General features: G+C 40.6%; 3 protein-coding genes across 5 annotated transcripts; 2 read left to right on the top strand and 1 right to left on the bottom strand.

Moving 5' to 3' along the window:
• The first annotated feature begins 1,741 nt into the window (after positions 1-1,741).
• rela (v-rel avian reticuloendotheliosis viral oncogene homolog A) lies at positions 1,742-13,015 on the top strand. Its single transcript, XM_026160386.1, is given in 12 exon segments — positions 1,742-1,907; positions 3,676-3,711; positions 3,885-4,018; positions 4,817-4,962; positions 5,974-6,065; positions 6,412-6,546; positions 7,119-7,223; positions 10,115-10,330; positions 10,415-10,495; positions 10,602-10,685; positions 11,011-11,762; positions 11,764-13,015. Coding segments are annotated over 12 exon segments (1,893 nt in total). The 5' UTR covers positions 1,742-1,900; the 3' UTR covers positions 11,869-13,015.
• Positions 12,765-15,603, bottom strand: c3h11orf68 (chromosome 3 C11orf68 homolog). Of its 3 annotated transcripts, XM_026160405.1 has the most exons (3): positions 14,639-14,697; positions 14,496-14,565; positions 12,765-14,032 (listed from the first exon to the last, which is right to left on the bottom strand). In XM_026160405.1, exon 3 carries the CDS (start codon positions 13,987-13,989, stop codon positions 13,246-13,248), a length of 744 nt encoding a protein of 247 aa, XP_026016190.1. In that variant the 5' UTR covers positions 13,990-14,032; positions 14,496-14,565; positions 14,639-14,697; the 3' UTR covers positions 12,765-13,245. The 3 variants fall into 3 exon arrangements, with proteins under 3 accessions (XP_026016190.1, XP_026016205.1, XP_026016195.1); XM_026160420.1 differs by lacking the exons at positions 14,496-14,565; positions 14,639-14,697 and adding an exon at positions 15,325-15,603; XM_026160410.1 differs by lacking the exon at positions 14,496-14,565 and having other exon boundaries at positions 14,639-14,695.
• drap1 (DR1-associated protein 1 (negative cofactor 2 alpha)) lies at positions 15,102-21,466 on the top strand. Its single transcript, XM_026160434.1, has 7 exons — positions 15,102-15,154; positions 15,750-15,822; positions 16,029-16,122; positions 17,266-17,391; positions 18,281-18,371; positions 18,470-18,558; positions 21,202-21,466. Exons 1-7 carry the CDS (start codon positions 15,113-15,115, stop codon positions 21,392-21,394), a joined length of 708 nt encoding a protein of 235 aa, XP_026016219.1. The 5' UTR covers positions 15,102-15,112; the 3' UTR covers positions 21,395-21,466.
• The last annotated feature ends 3,472 nt before the right edge of the window (positions 21,467-24,938 follow it).

Raw genomic sequence — 24,938 nt, 5'->3', positions numbered from 1 at the left:
CTATCAAAGGACAGGTGTCTTAAAGGGCCTGATTTATTCACCTCCAGCGCCCCCTTCTGGCCAGGATATGTCTCTTAGAGCAAAATCAGTCCTTTATTCACGTTACTTTGTCTTCAACTGGACTAAAACAACATGGTGAAATAATCGTTGTTTAAAAAAAAGGCGTTTGAAGCCCTGTCACTATTATCACACTGTATTAAGTAGGTACTGATTTCTAGTGCAACCAGCAGACCAGAAACGTGTAAAGTAAGACCGTGTGTGAAGGACTGGCCTGAAAAACACTGAAACTGGTAAACTTAAGATCTGTATGTTGTGTCTGTTTACAGAGAGAAGAGCCGACAGACAGGAAAAAAGTGAGTTGGATCTTAATCTTAAGACTCTTCCAGGTTATGACTAAAGCCAAGAGTTATGTTATTGCCTCTCCCACTCACTTATTTTTCAGTTTCTTTCAAGTGCGTCACTGGGTATTTCCGCACTGTTTTGAGTGGGTGGAGGCAAGTTGCACTGCAGAGAGAAGGCAGAGGTCTGCAACTAGATCAAGCTAGCCATAGCGCCGGACACGACGCAATTTTCCCTCTTCAAAATAAAAGTATGCAGTATTTTATGAGCAATTGCTTGTCCCTTGCAACTAGACGAAAGTCTTAAAATAAGTAACGCACAATTGGTATACACTACTCCCATTACACCACAGTTCTGCTATACTAATGTGAAAAAGCGTGAAAACCATGAAAATAAACTATTGTTAATTTTGGAGACTTGGTAAAGGTAGTGGCTGGCTTTAAAAAATAAAAAATAAACCAAGTTATTGTTCTGTTCACACCTATTTCCGTTATCTTGAAAATTACCCAAAAAAATCTGCCATGTTTTGATTTTTTTTAGTTCACTATAAATTCGATTAATTAATTTAACATTTGGGGGTAAAGCTAGTAGCTGCCTAAGTAGTCAATAAAAGGCGTTATCAGCGAAAGGTTATCCAATTTCAGATTCTGCATTTGTAATAAACGTGGCACAAAAACAATGCCTACTGTGTGAGAAAAAGACATCACAATGACTTAAGGGGAACAGATTTCTTTAAAAAAAAAAACAAGATGAGGACAAAAATAAAGCAGAGATGTGTTTCTGTTAGAGGAGTTAACCTGTGGAATAGTTATGACAGTGATTTAAAAAGGTGTAGTTCATTTTCCTTGTTTAAAAATATGTTTAAAAATAGAGTATTAGAAAAATATATAAATCAAGAATGAAAAGAGCAAAAAAAAACAAACAAAAAAAACCCCTCTTGATTCTTTTGCTTTGATGTAGTTGCTTATCTAAGGTGGAAAGTTTTTTTTCTTGTTTGTTTGTTTTGTTTTTGCTTTGTTTTATTATTTGCTTCGAGCCCTGTGTACAGGAGCTGCATGCAAAAAGATCTTTTGTTAAAAGGGTTGGCGTAATAAGCAAATGCTTCAGCCAATACCTTTTGATTAGCCTTGTCTCATGCTTTCTTGCTTTGTGGTAGATCTTTGTTCTGTTTTCACTGAGATATTTGAATGCTAATCAATAAAAATCAAATCAAATAAAAAAAAAATCAAACAATGAAGAGAATAAAGCACGTACTGTGCAGTTGCTGCAACTTGGCGAGAGGCGTGTTGCACAACAAAGTTGCAGCACATCGCTTCCCAAATAGATGTTCCTTACCGGAAAACCCGTGAGCACGAACGTAACTATGTCTGTGGCTTTACTAACTGTACACTCTCGTACACAGACGTAGGTGGAGCGAAGGAGGCGACAGAGCGGCTCTGTCAAGAACTTCGTGGAGTCTGTAGTGCCGTGTTTCCTGCTCTTTTTTGGCTTAAAATAAGATACAAATTATTGAGAAACAGCGGGGGATATCGAGGAGCGTGAGCTGGACTTGGACACAGCCATGGACCGTAAGTGGAGCTGCTTTTATTTACTCATCTCAGACACGGGAGGCGAAACTGTACAGGGAGTTGTTTTGCGCACAAGGGAAAGCCCCGCTATCATTGGGTTTTGCGCCAACAGGAGGAGTCTGTTCCCGAATAGTAAGCTAACGTACAGACAGAAGTTTGACTTAACTTTGGTTTATCGCATACATGTGAAATAGCCGAGAGAAACTTGATGTTTAACTGAATGAATTTCTCAGCTTGTGGACAACTCAACTGGCACGAGCGGAGCGAACCAAACAAGTCTCGCGCTGCCAAGAGGCCTGTGGGGTTTGTCCACTTGAGAGATTTCCTTCTAGCCACTGAAACTTCGTTCAGAACTCTCGCCATTTAATGTTTTTCTGTATGTAAGTGGAAATATTCTTTGTGAATCACGCACTCAAAAGCTTGTCAGTAACAGTGAATAGTGTATTTTAAATTCGGCCTGGTTAAAATCACCGTATAACGTTCTTTTCAATAAAAAAAAAGTCGTATTTAATTGGTCGACGCGTTTAGCAACCGCCCACTCCGGCTTTAATTGACAAAAACGGTTCCGATAGGAAATTGTGGTAATAAGCTCTGTGTTCAGGAGAACACGTGTATGCAGATACTGTGAAGATTTCACAGCCGCCTCCGTTTCTATTTTATTCCATATATACCTTTGCCTTTAGGCTAAACCATAAACAAACGAGATTTTATAATGGAGTTCTGTTGACTTCCTATGTTTAGAGTGCAGCCACACTTTATGCAAATGTTATAAACCTTAAAATAGATTATGTTTGTTGATAAGTGTCACTTATCTCTGTCTTGGTTGTCGATATTGGCACGACAAACAGCCAGCATCTGACTGAGCATCATAAAAGTATGTCCCTTTGTTCGGTCAGTAAAATTGAAAGTGATTCTAGCAACAGTATCGAAGGCCTCAGCTGTGATGCTCTTAATTCAGTCATTAATGATCTTTCGGTCATTGTGGGTATGTGCTTTCACTTTCACATCATCCAGACTCAGTAAGTAGAAAAGACTGTCTTTCACATAAGTGGTCAAAATGCAGTTATTACAGACTCATGTCATCCTTTTATTTTAACAAACAACAACTTTTGTTTGTTTGTTTGTTATTTTTAGTCTTCACTTTGGGGCTTTGCACAGCCTCTTCATTCAGTATTATTCTGGCATTTTAGGTATGATCAGAAAAAGCAAGAATAATGTCTTTGAGCTAAGGCTAGAAAGCGAACATGTTACAGCATGGAAAGGACTCTACTCAAGCTTTTGAGCTGAACCTTTCCTGCCTGCTGATGGGTGGAGCTTTGATCGACTCACCCAGTGTTACACCTTACTTACTGCCTGAAACTGGAGTGCACCCTGCACTAAAGGCTTCCAGCAACAAAGCTGGTAACCTGACACCAATATTAAAAGCCCTGCCTGTCATTGTTTGCCTTTTTCTGCACTTCGTCTCCTTCTCGGTAGCTTTGCAGGCAAGTGGTTTATGACAACCAGAGATTATATTTAGCTGGGAGGCCCTTGTATCTCGGCATCCTTCGACCCCGTTGGACGCTGCACTCTCCTGTAGAATTCCACCCTGACCTCACCACAAATGACAAACTCTGACTAAACCTCAAATATGCAACAAATCTGTTTTCTGTTATTTTTGTCATCTCCACCACCACTGCGTGCTTCCTCGTGGAAGTCGTAGATGGAAAACCTGCAGTTTTTCCTCAATAAGTTGGTTAAATTCCTTTCTTGTTTCTGTTCACCACAGCTGGATATGGATGGAGCCTTACCCCGCTCAACCAGGGTAAGCACACTTTCCTTTTTAAAAAGAATTACTGATGTTCTCTGCAGTGATTTCATGAGTAAACATTTCTACCCTCGGGTGTAGTGACGATCGATGAGGCTGTCTGTGTTGACACACTGACACAAGTAAAGCAGTATTTCACAATGACACAATGCCTTTGCTTTCCTCAACAGCTCCCTACATAGAGATTATCGAGCAGCCAAAGCAAAGGGGGATGAGATTTAGGTACAAGTGTGAGGGACGGTCTGCTGGCAGCATTCCCGGAGAAAAAAGCAATGACACCACTAAGACGCACCCAGCAATCAAGGTGAGTTGGCACAACTTACTGATGCGTTTTAGCGATGATTCATTAAATATCATTTACATTACAGATAATATACACATTGGTGAAGATTTAGGTAAAACGGGTGCATGCAACCACAGCAATTGTTTCCACAGTGACTCATGTACGTCAACTGTACATTTATGGTGGAGAAGGTCAGTGCTGAAAAAATGCTTTCTGCAGCTGAAACATCTGTTTTTCCTGTTGAATGTTAGGAACACAGACTGTGTATGCGTGATGGATGATGCAAGAAAGAAATCCAATATTATATTATATATTATATAATATCATATATATATTTGTGTTGATCATTTCAATTGAAAACGTAATTTCCAGAAGAATACATTTTTCCTACAATATCGGTAAAATTAATTCTGGACTATGAAAGAATGGATGTTATCAGCTAACGCTAACAAGCTTGGTTTGCAAGGTACATCTGTTAGTACAAAGTCATAAACCCAAACTGAAGAATGGACCTGTCTGACAGGCAGTTAGTGCAGATAACTTATATTAAAAATGTCCTAGAAGGCATCAGTACTATAAACATAGTTGAGATGTCCAGTTCGTTAACTTGAATTAAAGGGGTGAAGCATTGCAAACAACTTAGTCATAGACCCTAAAATGAACAGCACCACCAGTAAGTCATCAGACGAACGTTTGTGTATCAGAACCTGTAATTCTTCTCTGCAAGTTGCATGCAGTGAGTTTGTTTTAGCTGCAGACAATGCAAGTGCCCTTATGGCTGAACCTTCTATCAGTAAAACTCTGTTTTTTTATGGACAGGTGCACAACTACAGCGGCCCCCTGCGTGTTCGCATCTCATTGGTGACAAAGAACTCACCCTACAAGCCTCATCCTCATGAGCTGGTTGGAAAAGACTGCAAGCACGGCTACTATGAGGCTGACCTGCAGGAGAGACGGATACACAGGTAGGACTAGTTTGTATGTAAAGATAAAATTAGACACTTCAGAGAAACCTAAAGGAAAAAAAGCAATACAGAGCGCTACAGTGTCTCGAGGAAAACTACAGTTTCAGGCTAATGCAAAGTGAAGTTTTGCAGTGACTGACCTAGATTAGCCCTTGATCGGTTCTGGAAAATGACGTGTGTACTGTCACCTTGCTTGGTGTCTAGATGAGCAAAAATTTAACAGAATACTTTTTTTTAGCACAAAAGAGTTAACATTTCCTCTGTATTACAACCAGAACAAAATTTCCACAAGTTGGAAAAAACCCCCAAATCATTCCCAATTTGGTTCTGAAGTGGAAATACTGACTGATAAGATATGTTGAAACCTACTGAACCCATATACCTGGCAAGACATGACAGTTTTTTTCTATCTTCATTGAAACAGTGACAAAAGTCAAACAAATCAGCTTGTACTGCAGACAGATGTGTGCACTGTGATTCAACATGAGCAACTGCACGTGCTTATGTTAGGCAATTGTTTTTCACACTGAACAGTTTATATCCTGATCATTGCTCTAGATCACCACACGAGTTATAAAAGGGAAACCGTTACACTGTTATTTCTAATTATAGTCTCCCTGGAGTCTAAATTAATGAAACATCATGTTAAATAACCCAGAAAAGTACATAAAAAAATCTGTATGCTAACAAGCTTTTAATTGTTAAACTATATTTGACTGTGACTAACAACAACAATAATAATAATAAAAAAATAATAATAATAATTAGGTTAGGTTATAATGCAGGTATAATGCAGGTACTGGACACAAGCAGTTCAAACACAAACACAAACATAGTGCAGCCAGAATAAGGGTAGATATGGGGTAGAAGTCAAGAACAGCAAATACTTCAGGAAGTAGCAGTGCAATGCCTACTATTTCGTTAACCAAAAAAGTAAACTGGGTCAAAAGATGATTGCATGAACTGTGTTGCTAGATGTCTAAAAAGTTGTTTTGTTTTTTGTCTTTTCAGTTTTCAGAACCTGGGTATACAATGTGTGAAGAAGAAGGATGTAAATGAGGCCATCACTTGTAGACTGCAGACAAACAATAACCCCTTTAACAGTAAGTGGCCATAGTTAGAGATGAGTCTCCACCACAGATTTTAGTGATTGTTTATGTTAACTACCTTTGTCCTTAAAGGATATGATAACATCATTTTGGAGGATAATTGTAATCATGTGCTTAATTTGGATTACTGACTTCTTCTCATGCAACAGCTATGCGTTAACTTCTGTATGGTCAACTCTTATCAACAACACTAAGCAAATTCTACTTCATGTTTGTTACTGAGACGATAGCGGGTGGTGGCTGTGTGCTGAAAAGTAGTACGACAGGATGCAGTGGTTTGCTTGAGTGTTTTATTGTGTGTTGCGTACCACGCCCTTTTCCTTCTCTTTCTTGGATGCAGTTCCTGAGGCTAAGGTGTGGGAGGAAGAGTTTGACCTAAATTCAGTCCGGCTTTGCTTCCAGGCCTCCATCACTCTCTCTACAGGGGAGCTCTATCCTCTGGAGCCTGTGGTATCACAGCCCATCTATGACAACAGTGAGTTGAACACAGCACACGTGAACAGAAATGCATATGCACCAAATTAGCTGATATAGATATTTCTTATATGTTAATATAAGGTAAGAGGTGCTTATAGTAAGTACTGTACCATTGTAGAGAGACGAGTATCAGTCTGAGCTCTCTGTACCAGCACGTTCACACGTATAATCACGACTATAAAACTTCCAAATGTCCTGCAGCCTTCCATGCCCTCAGTGATTCTCTGTTCCTCTTTGCAAATTAATGTTTCCTCTCAGTTTGAAGGTATTTACAAGAAATAGACATCACCACAGACTCACTTGTGGATCAAACACATACATCTGTGTTTCTCCAAACAGCTGAAAAAGTTTAATTTCACTTTCGAAAAATGTCAATTGTCTGTGTTTCAAAAAACAAACAAACAAAAAAAGTAGACAAAGTAAGCCAAATAAAACGGAGACGTTAGCCACCCAAGTATCGAAGTGCCAGCCAGAGCGGGCCTCACTGTGCGTTTAGCATTTGTGTGATATTTAAGTGTTGCACTACTATCGTGTTCATGGGCACATAAAGGCTTTTGTTCTGTCTTGCAGGGGCTCCAAACACAGCAGAGCTAAAGATCTGCAGAGTCAACCGCAACTCTGGAAGCTGCAAAGGAGGGGATGAAATCTTTCTGCTGTGTGACAAAGTGCAAAAAGGTACAGTGTTACTGTACAGATACCGAAAGAGCACAGCGGCACACAGCACAACTAAACCTACACTTTCAGACTGAATAATCCATAAATAGAACTCAGGACTGAGTAAGCAGATGTAAAACTTGCAATACATGTAGAGCGGAAACGGTGTAAGTCCTTTACACCCACAGAAGATTGTGTGAGAAGAGAAGAAGTTAGAAGCAAGTGGTCTCAAAATAGAAGAGTGACTCACTTAATAAAATATACTATATGAGGTGACTGGGTTTCCATTTTTTACAGCAGCTGTCATGGCTTAGTTTCCTTCTTCAAAACAGCAGATGTGCTAATTATGCATGTAATGGATATATTAAAAAAGTTAAAAAGAAAATGCAGACTACCTGGCATTACACACTAAACTGACCCGTCCTATATCATAATGCAACTTACAAACACGTGTTAGAGAGACGTACTGAGGCTTTCAGTGCTCATTTCCCCTTTAAGTTACAGCAAGTCCACTTTTTTACTGGACATACGTGGTTAGCCAACCTTAAGTAGAGCAAGACTGTGTCTTCTTACAGTCAACCTCAGGATCTGTTATTCAAATAAAATGTTCTGTATTTCTTAACAAAACTTCTCGACTGGTCACACTGAAAAAATCTGTTCTTTCCAGATGAACTAAATCAGCTTTACCCTCATTCCCCTAAAATGGTTTTTAAAAAGGCTTTTTTTATCTGGAAGTTTTACTTCTACCACTGCCTTTCCTGTTGCCAAATTATCTGACAGATTCCACTTCAGAGAAACAACTAAGGAATAACACGATTGTGTTTGTCCAGAGCAGTGAGTTTACACAGTGATATCATTTTTGTTGTTGTTCAGATACAGAATAGGCTGCTAGCTGATGCCAGAGCCAACAAAGCTGCCACTTAATGAACATACGTAGGTCAAATATGCCAATACTGATATATCTATACTCGAAGCCTCAAGCAATAAACACAGAAATTGTTTGAACATTATAATACAGGTCACCTGTAATAAAAAGATTTACTAGTCTCTTTGACCATGTGTGTTACTCCTACGTCTTCTTTGGCATGCTGTGACTTAGATATTCTAAGCAAACATGTAGTGAACATTAAGCTTATAGATGTTAGACAGCGCAGTCAACAACACTGCCCATTGTACAGTCAATGAGAATATTCTTGAATGACTGCACACTGACTGCTAATTAATGTTGGCTAATGTCAGACAGATATGGAAAACTGAAATTTGTCTGGGCCAACTGTAGACAAGGAAAGATAAATAACGGCTCGGTCTTGAAAGTCAATTGATGAAGCACTTTTCTCATAATGAAAGTAACACCAGCAACTCGACCAGCTGTTGTTATGTTATTTATTTATTGATTTAATATTGTAATATAGCATGTAGTGCTATATCCCAGATCATTCTATTTGCTAGTCACTGCTTCCCATTAATAGACTTTAAAGCCACATTAATCATGATATTGCACTATAATACACTACAGTTACACTTTAATAATTCATCAAACGACTGTCTTAAATGGGAAAGGTGTAACTTGCTAATTCAGTAAAAGGACTAGATGTTGTAGTCCCTGATAATGCATTGCGTTAAATGGCGAGAAGCTTGAGGGATGGCTGTTATGAGGAAAGGCAGCCCAGAAACCTTTGGTGTTTTACCCAGGCTAATCTGACATTTTTGGGGGGATTAGAGATCTGATCTAAATGATCATATTAAGATTTGGGACACATTATCAGTAGTGGACCTTGGATTCTTCTTCAAAGGGATAGAAAAGGTGATAGAGAGAAGTAAGACAAAAGAGACAAGATAGGAGAGTGCAGAGAGGAGAGCCAGAAGGGGGCGCTCGATCTGGCTTCCCACACCGCCCGGCCGGATCGGGCTGTATGCTCTACCTCCCCACTAGAATACAGTCTCCAAAAATGATCAGAGGAATTATTTTATTGTGTGTTGGTTTTTCCTGTCTGCAAACTTTGAACTCACTGAGGTTGTTTTCAGCAGGCAGCAGGTCTCAGCAGCAATGAGAGAAAAGTAGTGACAAGGACTTGATTTAGGTGGACACAAAGATGACTCCAAGGGAGTGCTAATGTTAGCTGCTAGGAAACTGCTGTAGGTGATGATGGAAATTTAAAAAATAATGTTGACTGAAGCATCACGTATGCACTTCAGAAACCTCTGGGTTCAGACTGTGCCTTTGTTCCACGTGTGGGATTTCATTGCATCTCATGGAAGCTGCTGTGTGTAACACAATGCAAAGCAGTCACCTAATCTGTTTTTGTGCTGAGTTAAAGCTTTCTTCTTCTTCTCATTCTTTTCCAGTTCTTTTCATTTCTGTACAACAGTTTCTTTTAAAGTGATCACTTTATGCTCATTATACAAGCCTTTTTTTTCTTCCCTCACTTATCTGCTGCTGTTTGATCATGGCACACATATATGCTTTGTAATTTGGATGTGGGTGCTCCCCTGAGTATCATTTGATACATCTTAAACTGGATACAAATTGCATCATTGCGAAAAAAGATCGTGAGAAGGCTGAATTTTGTACTAGTTCATCTCTCGGTCCTGCTGTCTCTGGGAGCCTGTCACACAGCTACTTTCACAACGAGCGGCGCTGTCACATATCTGCTTTGAACATTAAACCCTTTTGGTTGAAGTTTAACAACTGAAGCTGGCTGCGAGCCTTCTGAGTTGTTGTTAGACTTGAGTGTTGCGTAGCAGCAAATGTGATGTAACACCCCCGGGGTCTTTTCTCTGTTAATCAAAAACATCAGAGCTGCTTTTGCACCGAAGCCGGCGAGTTAGTGCCCGATTATCTGATTATTCTTTTTGAGTTCTTCACCAGCTGCAGTATGTTGTTACATTTGCCATTTTCTGTTTCCCTGCAGAGGACATTGAGGTGCGTTTCTTCCAAGACTCTTGGGAGGGGAAGGGCACTTTCTCCCAAGCTGATGTCCACAGGCAGGTGGCCATTGTGTTTCGCACTCCGCCCTACCGTGACACTAACCTCACTGAGCCAGTGAGAGTCAAGATGCAACTCCGGCGGCCCTCTGACCGAGAAGTCAGTGAGCCAATGGACTTCCAGTACCTGCCGTCAGATCCAGGTAAAATATATTATATGCAGAAAATGTGCTGAATATGTGCAACTTTTCTCAAATTTAACTTCTTTATCATTTCCACCTTGGCAGATGAATACAGGCTGAGTGAGAAGAGAAAGCGGACAGGAGATATGTTCCAGAACCTGAAGCTAGGGCCCTTGCTATCTAGTGGTAGGTTAATAAGATTTTTTTTTCTGTCAGCTGAGCATAGTATAATTGGATAATGGTTACACTGTTGTTAAGCACGGTATTATAAAGACGTCTTCTGACATTTCAGTGACCACTCCACAAGATAGACAGCACCTAAACCCATCAAGGAGAAAGCTGACAGCCAAGCCTCAATTACTGAACCCACAAGCTGGTGAGTCTGTTGCAGATGTTCCTTCCTTATTTGAACTCATTTGAAGACATTTTACTTTACTTCCTGATATCTTTTACACCAACTAACAAATGGATTCATTCAAAAATTGTCATTTCTGGCAAATGTAATTTGATGATAGTTAATGTCCGCTTATAATAAGTAATACTCTAAATAATAAAACAGTAATTTAGATTGGTGTTAGTTTCAATCTCCTCGTCTTCCTGTCTTAAAGCAGTTGAGTCATTAGCGGTGAACTTTGTGTATGTGAAATATGTGATAAGGATTTTCTGCAGTGAGTTCTCAAATCACTTGCTTGTGTTTGCAGCAGCTGTGGTGCCCACTGGTCCCACTGGGGCAAAATCACATCCCCAATACCCCTTCCAACCAGGCCAGCTATTTTCTGAGCAGACAAAAGTAGAAGCCTCCAACATGTCAGCAGCTCCTACCAACCAGTGGAAGATGACAGCCCTGGGCTCCCAACCAAAAGCAAACCCAGTGTCTAGCTTTTCAATGAACCCATCACCGGCCACCTCTACCATCACTTCCACTTCCAATCAGGACTACTCAACGGTCAACCTGTCAGATCTTCATGAATTCTTCCCCAACATTTCCTCGACTATCACCCAGCAGGAGCCCTCAGCTTCTCAAGTAAACTTGGCCTCTTCACAGACAAGCAACTCCTTCGCCCTCCAGAGCACTCAGTTCCGGGGAGAGCCACCACTTGTTGATGACGATATCCCAGATTTCCCTAGCTTCACTGAAGGCCAGGTCCCAGTCAACCTGGACAGCCTCAACATGGATGACTTGGAGGATCTTCTGAACCCCCAAATCGTAAATCATCCTTCATGTCAGCCGACTGGCCCTTCGGGCTCCTCTACCGCTGCCCAGACTAGTGCAGCATCTCAGAACACTTCTGACCCTGCCAGCAACCCAGGAAGCACTTGGATGAATTACCCCAACAGCATTGTGCATCTGCTCCAGAACGAAATCATGACAGACAGCAGACCCAATAACAACCAAATGCTCGAAGACTTCGATGAGTTGATGTCTGCTGATGAGGACCGTCTTATTTCCATTTTTAACAGTGGAAGCCAAGCTGGGTTTGTGTCAGGACACCCGACTTAAAGTTTCTTTCATTTTTCCAAAGACCAATTGTATCTTCCCCTGTGGCCATCAGGACTAAAACTTCTTTATTATTGTAAGGCAAAAAAGGAAGTAGGCAGAGGAGACCGAATGTAGCAGCACTGCTCACTGTGGACACACTTCTTAAAATACCAGCAATGACTTTATGGTATTCAGTCTGACGCCTTGCCCAGTCATATAGTTTGTCTGATAAATTACAAAACCCATAATGTAGGTGATCAGATTTCATGCCCTGTGAAACCCATGTCCAGCATCTGTGACTAAATGTTTAGGTCACTGTCAACATATTGATGGTGGAGACAGATTCTCCAGCGAATGTTTTACGAAGACAGACAGCATGGGTACTTTGATAAAGGTATCCGGTGTGGTGATTATTTTTGGAACATGTTAAGCATGTTTTTGTACTGTCATTTGAACAATTTTGGTAGCTGTGGCCACAAAAATGTGCAGCTTTTGTCTCTTTTTTTGTCTTTATACAAAAGGGTTCATATATATGTAATCAGATCTAGAGGTAAGTCTACACAGATTATGTCCGTTTTTAAAAAAAAATTATCTCTTTGGATTGCACCATTGTTTTCTGAAGGTTAACACAAACTATCTGAATGTCTTGGAAACAAAATGAAGGTGTACATTTATCAAACAAGCAACATTACTATATATGTGCTTATACTAGAGATTGTGCTTTTTGTGGTAATAGTTTCCACTGCTCTGTAATCAGTTTTTCTACACTTATTTTATCAGTAATGGTTGCATTTTAACTCAGCTGTTTCAGACTTGCTATACTCTGCAGTAAGGTGCTTTACTGAAATGTAATTATGTTTTTACGTGTATTATGAAAGTGGATCGTAGTATAATTGTGCTTTTTTTTTTTTGGAATGAGACTTTGTCAACATACAAAACACTGTTTTGGCAATAAATACCACAACATATAAAGACGATTTTCAAAAGAGTATTTTACTTTGCAACTCTGTAACTGTTATACAGTACAAAGGGGGGGAAAAAAAAGGCGAACGCAAGAGACAAATGTAAAATGGCAACAAGGAGTACTTCAGTGGATCTTCTGAAAATGTGCATACAAATCAAGGATGTTAGTCTTCTTCCCGGCACTCGAGCCTGTTAGAATCTTGTTAGTACTACTATTCTTGTATACAATATTTTCAATACAAAATAAAAAAAATCTGAAAGTGTTTCAGGTCATTCAGAAAATTTTACAACACAAAAAGAAGAGACAAATTTAGTGTTTTGGATTTTTTTTTTTCTAGAAAAAAAAAAAAGGATGAATTTGTGATCGGAGTTCAACCAATGATGTTCTAAATAGTTGCAGTCAGAGGACTGTACTGTCCAACCCATCTCCTGGGATCATCACGCACCTCTTCACATACTGTTACAGCAAAACTCCTCTCTTGGTCTGAGTGGCTTATGTTACCTCAAGATTGGTAACTTTGTTGATGACGTGGGAACGCCTGGGCACACACTCCAGGTCGAACTTGCTCTCGTATATGGTGGGGCAAACATTCCAGCGGTTGTTCCGATAGATTCCCAGGTATGTATACACATCTGGCTTGTACGAGAGAGGGCATTTGACCCCTGTGGCACGAATGACCGAATCCAGCCTCATGACCTCATTCTCATCAGTGAAGTTCTGGTTATAGGCACAAATGACCTGCTTGCCCTCTGCCTTGCGGTCAAATGGGCTGACTTTAACGAGTGAGATCTTGCCATCTAGGGCTGCTCTTGCCACACATTCCCAAGCGTGGTCCAACTTGAAACCAGTGTCCAAGTGCATAAGCCACTTGCCTGAGAGTACTCTATGGTTCAGGGCCAGCTCCCTCACTGTCTGGAAGGTGACGGGCCGGGAACTCGCCAAAAGTTTCTCCCAACTCTCCTGGAGTCCTGTGACATCCGCACCACTGGGGCAGTGGTTTGGGCCCACCACAGCAATCCACCCCACAGGGCTGACGCCACCCTCCTCGTCTCCAAATCTGGACACTTGGGAGGGCCTGTTACTCTCCAACCAGCCATCAAACTCGGATCTGGGAGTTCTTCTAGAGTCAAAAACAATCCAGGGGTCCATGTCTGCAGCCATGGCTTCAGCAGCATAGGTCTCTGCAGCAAAGGGGGTCCTCATCTCGCCATCAACAGGGCTCTCTTCTTCCTCCATAATGGTATAGCAGTTACACGAGTAAACAAGTTCTGAAGCCTGCCTGTTGAGTTGAAGAATGCAGTTATTATTTGAATAAAAAACCACTGGTTTAGCCTCTGTGTTAGCTTACAACCCTTTTGCTGTTATTTATTAGCTTACAACCCTGCCTAACTTCGACAGAAGTGGACAACTGAATTGCTTATGAATGCTACTAGCTAGCCTGCTACAACAGCGAAAGTTAGCGTATCTCTACCACTGATTCAGTTTCACACGAAAGTTGCTATCGACCCCAGCGTACCGCCTACAGCTGACATGTCAAAGAACACGCAGAACAGCTTTCTGACTGCTTTAGCATTGTTGTAGCTAGCCGACAAGCTAGTCGTCTTTATAAATGTACACACTCGTCCTGGCTAGCCATTTCTAGCCAGCTGTTGAATACAACTGACTCTTTAACATTCACAGTTTTCCCATTCAAAACGTAAATAATCGCACGCCGATGTTAAACTTTGAACATAAAGGCTTACTCTAGCCGTAGATGTCGAAGTTTGTTGTTCAGTGTTGATCTTCCGCATAAGCGCAGCAGCTCCTCTGTATCTAAGAGCCAAAACCCATTCAGGTGGCTGGCAGTTTAACTAACAATTATTTATACATCAATTAAATTACGTACCTCGTCCACAAATTCGACCGTATGTAACAATATAAATATATGATATAAATATATATTTTTTACGTTTTGCTATAACATAATTTTAAACATAAGTTATGCTGTACTAGATTCAGCGACTTTTAAAAAACTTGCATGTTCCTCGGTATGTGTACAAGTCAAATATGTAAGTTTCCCACATTTGTATTTTGTTAAGCTTTAAAAATAAACATGTTCCATTACTATGGTTAAATAAAAGTATTTCTTTTCTTTGCATTTGCGGAACGACAAGCGCTCCAACCTGACGGCACGGAGACCCTGCGGAAACAAACTGACCGCACCGAGGAACGAGTGACGAAGACGATGTGCTAACTAGTTAGCCGGATAGCCACCACTATCTGGTGTGCGCGCGGTGGAGGCGAATTTCTGTATGAAATAGAATACGAATATAGCATATATTGTATTTTATTTTAGTTTAGCCACCCAGGTAATTTAATTATGCCCAGCAAAAAGAAGAAATACAACGCCAGATTTCCTCCGGTAAGTTTAAACTGTGCTGAGCCGGTGTCAAAGCAAGCTAACGTTAGCAAAGTGTAACATGGAAAGCTAAGTTCTGTAACTAGCTTAAGTGGAATTCGGCCTCTTTTGTTGCTTAGAGAGCATACAAGCCATCTAACACTCCCAAACCATTTAGTATACAAAGCACGTGCCTTAGTGAAAAGTAGTTGATGTCATGAAATTAGTGACCAAACATCCCCTGTATGTCATTAGTTGGTGGTGTACACACATAGCAGGCGTGCTATTTAAGTTGGTCTACTAATTGACGTTGTTTTTAGCATCTCAAGCTAGGCTAAACGGCACGTAAATAAATGTGAATAAATCCATTCTTTATTGTAATAAGCTGGATAATGTATCTACAATCCTCACACTACGTGAGTAGTGTAATAGTAATGATTGCAGTTACTTTGTGGGGACCTCACGTTATTCGATGTGCTGTACTGCAAACTCTTTACTAGGTTGTCCCCGAATTTCAGCGCGTTTTCACTGAAAATGTTTGTTGTTGTTTTTTAAGAAAATGAAAATTTGAAGCGTTGCTGTAGACACATGCATAAAAATAGACCTTTTCTCATTTCAGGCAAGGATTAAGAAGATTATGCAGACAGATGAAGAAATAGGCAAAGTGGCTGCAGCAGTGCCTGTTATTATATGTATCCTTCCTGCCTGCAGTCGTCACTGTGCAAGTTCTGTCTTGAATTATAAATTGTAAAAGACTGTTTAATAATTAGAGAAAAATGCTTCCTTAGTCTGTTGTGTTGTTGTGTCAAGTTGTCTATTATTGCATGTTTGGTAGTTTGATGATTTAAAGTACAAACACACCACTGCTTCACTGTACTTCCCTTATCCAAGATATCAGCAAGAGCACTGGAGCTTTTTTTGGAGTCCTTGCTTACAAAGGCTTGTCAAGTCACCCAATCTAGGAATGCAAAGACAATGACAACGGCACATCTGTAAGTTCTGTGTTTGTCTTCATTCAGAGCCCTGTCTGTGTTGCACTGTGTTGGAGATGAACGTCTTAGGAAGGCAAAGCCATCTGCTGTTCAGATCACTGGTATATTATATAGTATTTGTTTTTAATGAGTGTAGCTGAAATGCTGTCAGGCCTTTATTTTGTTTATTTTTAAAGTGGACTCATGATGAACTTCCAGCTCGATAATTTCATTCTTGGACTTTACTAAAGTAGCTTTGCTTGATTCACATTTAAAAATAACGACTATTCGTAATATACACAACATACTTCTTTTAAGTCAGTTTTCTTCTGATTGGTTTTAACAGTACATTTAACAGTTCTTTCATCTCATTTAATCAAATTTCACAAAATGGGAATTGTGCAAAATTTCAGGACTTCAGTCATTAGTTTACTCAAAAAATAATCCTCAGTGAAATGTTGAAAATAGGAGTGTTTTTGAATAATTCCCTAGCATAATTTTGTTTTTACATGACAACATGTACCAAATCCAAATTGACTTTTTAAGTAATGATTGTGATGGTTTTCTTTCTCATCTTCCTAAGAAAAATTTGCCTAAAACACTTTAAAGTAGATAATGTCATTTTAAAGTAGCCCCTCAAAAATGATGTTGGAAAATGTCTAAAAACAGCCCTGCCATCATCCTTTGAAATATTTTTGAGAAAGCTAATGACAGCCGGAACCTCAAATTTTCCACGATTCCTATTTAGGATGTGTATCCTCCACCTGGAATGTTTTTTCAGGTAAGATGGTGAGGTGGGAAAGCATTTGATGAACTGACAAGGACTAACCCTACACATTGCAAAAAGATAAATAAGTAAGGAAAATCATTATGAGCCGTCTTTACAAAAAAATGGCATCCTGTTACACAGCATGATTTACTGTGTGGTGGGAGCCTGATAGTTCTGTGGAGCACATTTGCAGTACACTGCTGAATCCCTTGTATCTGAAAGTATTTCTGGCCTGAGTAAGACAGCCCGCCAAAACAATTTTTCCCTGTGACTCAGACTGTATGTGTTGCTAAAATGAGTATGTACTACCATTAAGCTTGCTGTCTTTTTGATACGAGCTTATATTTCACTTGGCAAGTAAGGCTGAGGAGAAAACTGTTCATATTTATTCACAGAAAGCAGTGCATTGAGCTGGAGCAGCAGTTTGATTTTTTAAAAGACCTGGTTGCGGCGGTGCCAGACATGCAGGGAGAGGGGGAAGAGAACCACACCGAGGGGGGAGGAGAGAAAGTCCCACGGAGGTAACATTCGCTCACACAGACACCCAAACACGTAGAGAAAGAGTCATGATGCTTTGAAATGGAAGGAGTATTTCACATACACGATCAAAACACTCCAGGGTGATATGAGGCAGCCAATCCAGCTGCAGATAATTTGGACTTATTTCATTAAGCAGTTTGTAATTCAGTCAGCTCTGATAAGTGCACACACACATCGGTTTAAACTAAAAAGGATTCGCTCCACGAACAGACAGAATCTGTGTACGTTATCTTTTCTTCTTCTGGAAATGAGCACTGCTGTAAATTGGTCTATAATCCTTGCAGTGTTACCGTACTCCCGTGTTCCTTTAGTTTTGTGATTCTAGATTATCAGAAGAAAATGAAAGAACTGGCCAGAGCGAAAATTAATTGTTGAGGAATTGTAGACAAGAAAATGCAGTATTGACTGTCAGATCAGACGCCGGCACCGCAGCTAATTTGTAGCAGAGAGCTTGGCGGGGAATTAGACGTTTCTTTTCTCTGCAGACTTCTTTTCTCTGCAGACTGCGGCTGATTGGATTCATATTCAATTCAAAGTGGTCGTAAAACTTGTAATGTTTAGACATTTGGTGTCAGCAAGTGCCTCAGAGTAATTTCCACCAGCAGTATGCGTCACACTGTTCTACTCTGGAGTTATCTTAAAGTTGCAAGGAGAGAATTTCTGCTTTAAAAAAAGCCACATTAGCTACTATGTTTTTCATTTAAAACATTTTTGTGCACTAAGTTAAACAATTGATTTCTGGTTCCCTCGTCCACAGTAGCCCAAGTGTACGTTCTGTTTCATGTGTTGTCTCGTAAACATTCTTCTGAAACTTTAAAGTAGGACCTGTTATCACATTTCCTTACACGGTTATCTTTTTTCCTTCCTCAGAGGTCGAAAACCAGGGTCTGGTCGCAAAAACGGAGGTGCTGGCGCCAAAGGCAAGGACAAGAAGTTATCTGGAACAGAGTCGGAGCAGGAGGTGTGAGATGATTTGCATGTAGAGGCCTGAACCTGTCTACTGTGTTTGTCTGTATGAGGGGAGACGACTCACTGTTGTCTTCCTTGTGATGGAAACAGGACGACAGTGAAGACAGCGAGACAGACGGGGACGACGAGGACGGCTCTCAGTCTAGCACACATCTGCAGGCTCCATCCAGGTTCCACAGGTTTGTGTCCAGATCCACATGAGACGGTGTGTCTGGAAATATCCTCCCAGACTGCAGACTCGGAGAGAGGGAGGGCGTGTTTTCTTTTAAGCTCTTGCACTGCTCTTCCCTCTGAAAAACAGACTCTCTGATACAAAGATGTAAAATGATTTACAGCATATGACAAAGGAGATAGACGCCTAGAAAATGGCATAGAATTCATGAGAACTGCTGAATCATTATAAACAACCCACACACATTTGAGCCATTCAAACACTACATGATGCCCACAAGAGGGCAAACCAATACAGCAAAAGATACAAGTAGTTACTTAGGCACATTTAGTCCAACATAAACATGTTTACATACCTACACATTACAGAATAAACTAAACAAGTTGGGTCTGGCACCCTGAGTGAGCTCTGCTTTGGAACAACATGGAGTGGTGTGGACTGGCATTTATACAGCACATCTCTGGTTTTCAGTATTCTGAGTATTCAAACCTCTTCACACTACTGTCCCCATTTATTCTGTACTAGCACACTTTCAGCAATTTATCTACACACGTGCTGTGAGACATCACAGCTGGCAGAATTAGCACTTTAACTTGATTCTTATATCAACTGATAAAAACAGAAGACTCGTCTAAACATGGAACAACAATTCAAAAATTCCATCGATATGAATTTGGGAAATGATTAGCAGGGACCTGACGTGTATGAGGCTTTTCCCACTAGCCAAATCACGAGACTTGTGCTTCAACCATTCACTCGGTGCAGTTAGGGTTACACTGTTCTGCAGTCTGCTGATTACAGAGTTTGAAGAGCAAATCGCTCTTTGTGATGCTGAGTTTACTTGAGAACTGAGATTATGATATTGAAAATGGTAATAAAAACAGTAAATAACCATATAGCATACTTGAAAAAGTAACCAAGAATGTAGGAAATGTGTTTTATTTCAGTCTTTATTAATTTGGTCAAATTTGCCAGCACAGAATAAAATTAAGAGGCTTGTGGAGTCTGAGATGTCTGCAGTTCAAAGTGTTTTCTATTGCTGTATTCCATTATTGCACTGTTACAAGCAGATATAATAATATTCGAAACCCAATGTGACCTCCCCTCATATACAACTCTACACTCACATGCCAGTTTGTTAGGTATAAATGACTGGGTTGGGCCCCGTTTTTCCTTCAGATCAGTCTAAATGCTTTGTGGCATAGATTCATCAAAATGCTGGAAGCATTCTTAAGATTTTAGTCCAAACTGACATCAAAGAATGATATCGACTTTGCAGATTTGGCTCTATATCTGTGATCTTCCATTCCCCCACATCCACTGGCGGTGACTGTAGAGGCCATTTGAGTACACTGGACTCATTGTCATGTTCAAGAATCCAGTTTGAGATGATTTGAGCTTTGTGACATGCTGCGTTGTTCTGCTGGAAGCAGCCATCAGAAATGGGTACGCTGTGACCATAAAGGGATGGACATGCTTAGTGACAATACTCTAGTAATGACGCTCAGTTGGTACTAAGGAGCACAAAGTGTACCAATATAATACCCATGCACCCATACAACAATGGCACCAGAACGAACTTCTGATCCAAGGCAGGATGCTTTCATGTTTACACCAAATTCTGACTCTGCCATCCAAATATCACAGCAGAAATCAAGACTGATCAGACTGGGCAATGTTTTTCCATTTGTATTGTACAATTTTGTTGAGGCTGTGTGAAGTGTAGCCTCAGTTTCCTCTTTCTAGCTGACAGCACCTGGTGTGGTCTTCTGCTGGAGCCCATCTGCTTCAAGGTTCAATGTGTTGTGCATTCAGAGATGTCCGCTCAAATAACCAGTGGTTATTTGAGCTCTTGTTGCTTCTTATCAGCTCAAAGCAGTCTGCCCATTATTCTCTGGACAAGACATTTTCGTCCAGTGAACTGCCTGCAAACTGGACAGCTTCTAATTTTGGACTGTTCTCTAAACTCGGAGAGAATTGTGCAGGAAAAGCCCAGTAGATCAGCAGCTTCTCAAAATACTCAGAGAACTCCGTCTGGCACCAGGCTAGGTTCTTCACTTGACTGGGATGGCATTTTAAGACTTGTCTGAAGAAGCACTAATTGGTCAGTAATTACATCAGCGGCAAATCGAGTTCAAAGCTGTCTGATCTCTTAAGAAATAAACACTCAGTTTACTTTGCATAATCTTTCAGCTGCTGCTCTCTGTTTTCGTTGTGCCTCCCATGAAGGTGCTGCCATTTTTACTTTTCATTTGTAAGAAAATCTCCAGACAAGCAAAGTTTTTTTTCTCTCAAAAAGTTATATTGCCTCACATTAAGAGCACATAAAGGCATATTTATATATGACTATTACTGTAGCCTGTTAAGAGAGAGAAATCTGGTGGCTGAAATTATGCCAAAAACAGGAAGAGGGCGCTGTTTTCCTACTAGAATCGATAGACAAACCTTTGCTGGCCCCAAGTTGAATAAGTTGTACCTGGAGTTCCCTGTAAATATCAAGATTCATTTTGGATACTTAACTCTAAAATAGTCCATTATTTTTTTTAGTGCACAGTTAATTTGACTAATAATGTTTCAATTTAAATGGTAGTTTGTGCATAAAATGCACACGACTCCTCAGAGGTTAACACCTGTTCCTGTGCCCCCACAGCTCCAACACCCCCCCTCAGTATATGCACATGGCCAACATGGTCCCAATGGGCAACATGGCTCCGACGCAACCTCCGGGCACCGTGGCCTTCGCCCCACACGCCTCCATGATGAGCATGGCACCACCTCCCACAGTCCCTGCACCGCACAAGAACGGGGACGACGATGACGACGACGAAGACTATGACTCTTAGCTCGTTCTCAGCACTCCGCTCACACACTCTCTCATTCTCTTCTACCACACACACACACACACACACACACACACACACACACACACACACACACACACACACACAGTCAATGTTATTTTTCAAATTCTTAAGTTGTTTTTCTGGCAGCTGCTGTAAGCAGAGGAGAGAGAGACTCTTCATTGCAGCCTGCTGACCAAAACGCCCTTGGCGGCCAGCTATAAGAGCCACCACCACCGCGAGAGACACAAAGCCTGTACATTATGTGTTTTAATTTTCTTTTTCTTCTTCTTCTTCTTTTTTTATAAAGAAACTTTTATTTTATTGTAGAGAAGAATCCAACGAGGATCTTTTTTAACAAGTCAGTCGCTCGATTTTTGACTAGGAAAAATGGTGGTCGTCACCGTTTTTGCAGGCACAACAAGCTTGGGCCTCGCAGCTTTTTCTTTTCTTTCTCTTTTCTTTTGGGAACTTTTTTTTTCCCTCAGTTTCCTGTTGTAGACCTGAACATATCAGTCGTCGTCACTCAGATCCTCAGGTTGGCTGAAAGAATCCGTACATAGTAGTTGTTGAAGCTTTCTTTCAAGGCAACAGCACAGTATTTGGAAGATGATCATCGAGAAGGTTGGTGTCTCGCTGCTGAAGTGTTATGACTATGTTATAGATTGGCTGTGATATACAGCTTTTAAGCTCTGAGCTCTACTTCCCGGCTTTGTCACAACTCGCAGCCCAATTGTCCGGCTGTAACATAAATAAGGAAGCAGGTGTATTTTTTACTATACATTAGCTAGCTACACCTCTTTTTTTTTTTCTCCCCCCCCCCCCCCCCCCCCCTTCAATGAGTTTCTATTTTTAAGTCACGTTTTTATCAAGAGAACTGTAAACCTTCACAGCTCTGAAGTCAATCATATCAGCAGGTTAATGAGTTAATTATTTGTTGTTCATGACCCTGGCAGAGGTCTGTTACTTTGGCAATTGGATCTTGTTATTATTATTATTATTATTACTTTACTCGACCATTTAATACCCTTAAATTGCCCATCTGAAGTATACTGTGACTCTTGGACCATATGTTTGTTTTTAAAAGCTTTTTCCCCCCCTTCTATTGTCCTCTCTCATTTCTGTTCTGGCCTCTCCTCCAATTTTGAGTAACTTGCTCCTTTATCCTGACTGTTTTCCTCCCCTTTTTAGATTCTTTTAAATGTGTTGATTGAAAGCAGAGTTGGGGCGCCCGTTTATGTGTCAGTCTCCGTATGAAATGGTTGCAAACAGACAGTTGGCACTGTATTGTAAACTTTTAACATTCTTTTTATTTTGTATGTAAAATAAAGTTCATATTTCAATTAAAATGGTCCTTGTATTGGTTTGATTTCTGCATTGGAATTGAGAGCTTGAAGGTACCTTCCATATTCAATATCGGCTTAAAGGCAAAACCAAAGTACACTTACTAATATTTCAAAAGCCCTCCACTGAAATTTTTTTTACCTTCGTGGGCGTGGAGTACATCCTTTCTAGTTCCAAATCCTTGCACTTTGGAATTCTCTGCATTTTCTATTGTGCAGTGTACCTTGGATGCTGTGCATCTGCCAACCGGTGACTCAAGCAGCCTGAAAGACGCAGCTTTGCAGTCTCCTTCTGGTATTTAATCAGATAAAAGTGCAAGACAGTACAGGTTTGTGGAAAAGTGAGAGATGTGATTGTTATCATGGGCTTGCGTTGTGTTCAGAGTAGCTGGCACACTTGGCCCTGACTGTTCATCCAGCCCCCTTTCCTCTTCCTCCTGCCTCTATTTTTTTTTTTTTTTTAAACAGTCCCCTTTGTCGTGTAAATGCAGCCGCCTCTCTTACCCCCACCTCCAAACACAGCCGACCAAGCAGTGCAGAGCCGGGACCACGAAAACAACTGCATCCTTCCTGCACAAGCGTTGACTCAGCGCACTGTGAGGAGGGAGGGGTTTTGCTCAGTGTGTGTGTATGTGGGGTAAAGAGGGAGGAAGGTGGGATGGGGTGTCAGTAGTTGACTTTAGGAGGTTGGTGTTCAAACAAACGGCAGCCGTGGTGCAGGGAAGGAGGGAGGGGAGGGGAGCCATCAAAGGGCTAACAGAAGGAAGCGTGCTGTTTCCACACAGGAGCCGGCGGGGACAGAGGTGACCCTCTGATTCCCGTCACCTCCTGAGAAGCCACTGACTTACAAACATGGGAAAATATGACCAAGAGGAATTCCCTGACCTTTTCCAAGATAAAGTATTTTTGTTTTAATGGATAGAATGCACCTTCATCAGTGGGAACACCAGCAGTCAATTACTAAAATATGCTCCAGTCTTTACTGAAGGCTATTTTTAAATAACTCTTAAACATTAGGTGACTACACCACCATGGTGGGCACCCTGTGTGGGTGTTTTCGTCATGTTAAAAAACACGGTTGGGTACGTAGATGGACCAGTCAATCATGAGCTTCATAACTTTATTCTTTTCACCACAACAGATGGATGGTTGTGGATGCCACCCTCCCACCCTGCTTACTGATACTTAAAATTCCTCTACTTGGGGCAGTAACAAGTCCTCGACCCAGAGTGACTGAAAGCCTTGACCCAAGACTCAGGGGTGCTAATTCTCATTCACGTGCTGCTGTAAACTGTCCAGCACAAACTGGAGTTCATGGTTTGCTGAAGCCAAGAGATCCACATCAGCAGCAGCAGAAACAAGATCCTGAGACCACTGAACCTGACACCTTCCCCTTCTGCCGTTTCTCATGAACACTAGAAATTTTGTCCATAGAAATTATGAACACAATCGGTGACAAAGGACAGCCTGGGAAAGTCCGACACCCAAGAATGGTCTGACTTATTTTCAGCAATGCAAAAAACCTTTCACTGTATACCACCCATAGGACACATGCTGACAGCAGACTGCCACACACATCCTTGAAAAAAATATCTGGTACAGTGTTCAGTGACCTAGTACTACACTACATAATGTTCCATGTAATATTGAATTAAATTATAAAATATATTTTAAAAAAAATCAAAATCAAAAATGTTATGTTAAAGAAAGCCAAATTATGAAATGCTATATTTAAGTAGTTCTCACAATTTGAACTTTTCACTGCATAAATTATAATCTTTATTTGGCACTAATGGACTTCCATTGGCTCATCGCCAGGATTACCAAAAATTCTACCATACTGATAACTATACTGCAGCATTTATGAGTTTATTTTTCCCCAGGTGGTTTCAAAATAAAAATCAGATTAAACTGTCCCGTAAGATCAAGACAACATCTGCGGTTAAAAGATGTGTCTCTTCTACCAAGTATCTCAGAATCACATCATTAAATGACTATTATTGTCATTTCGTCAAACCTCATTTTAATGGGACTAGATTAAAAAAAATGTATGCGAAGGCAAAAACTTCCTCTTTGTTGTTGTTTTCTAAGTAGCTGCTTAATTTGGTGAAGTTAGCTAACAAGAAGTTAGCTAATACCGGAACTGCGGAAGTCTTTTAAAATAAAAGTATCAGAACTACAAACTATATGTTTTTAAAGGAGGC

Source organism: Astatotilapia calliptera, chromosome 3 (assembly GCF_900246225.1).
Source record: "Astatotilapia calliptera chromosome 3, fAstCal1.2, whole genome shotgun sequence".
Classification (NCBI taxonomy): domain Eukaryota; kingdom Metazoa; phylum Chordata; class Actinopteri; order Cichliformes; family Cichlidae; genus Astatotilapia; species Astatotilapia calliptera.
The sequence above is the reverse complement of the archived record's forward strand: the minus strand, read 5'-3'. Positions and strand labels throughout refer to the sequence as shown.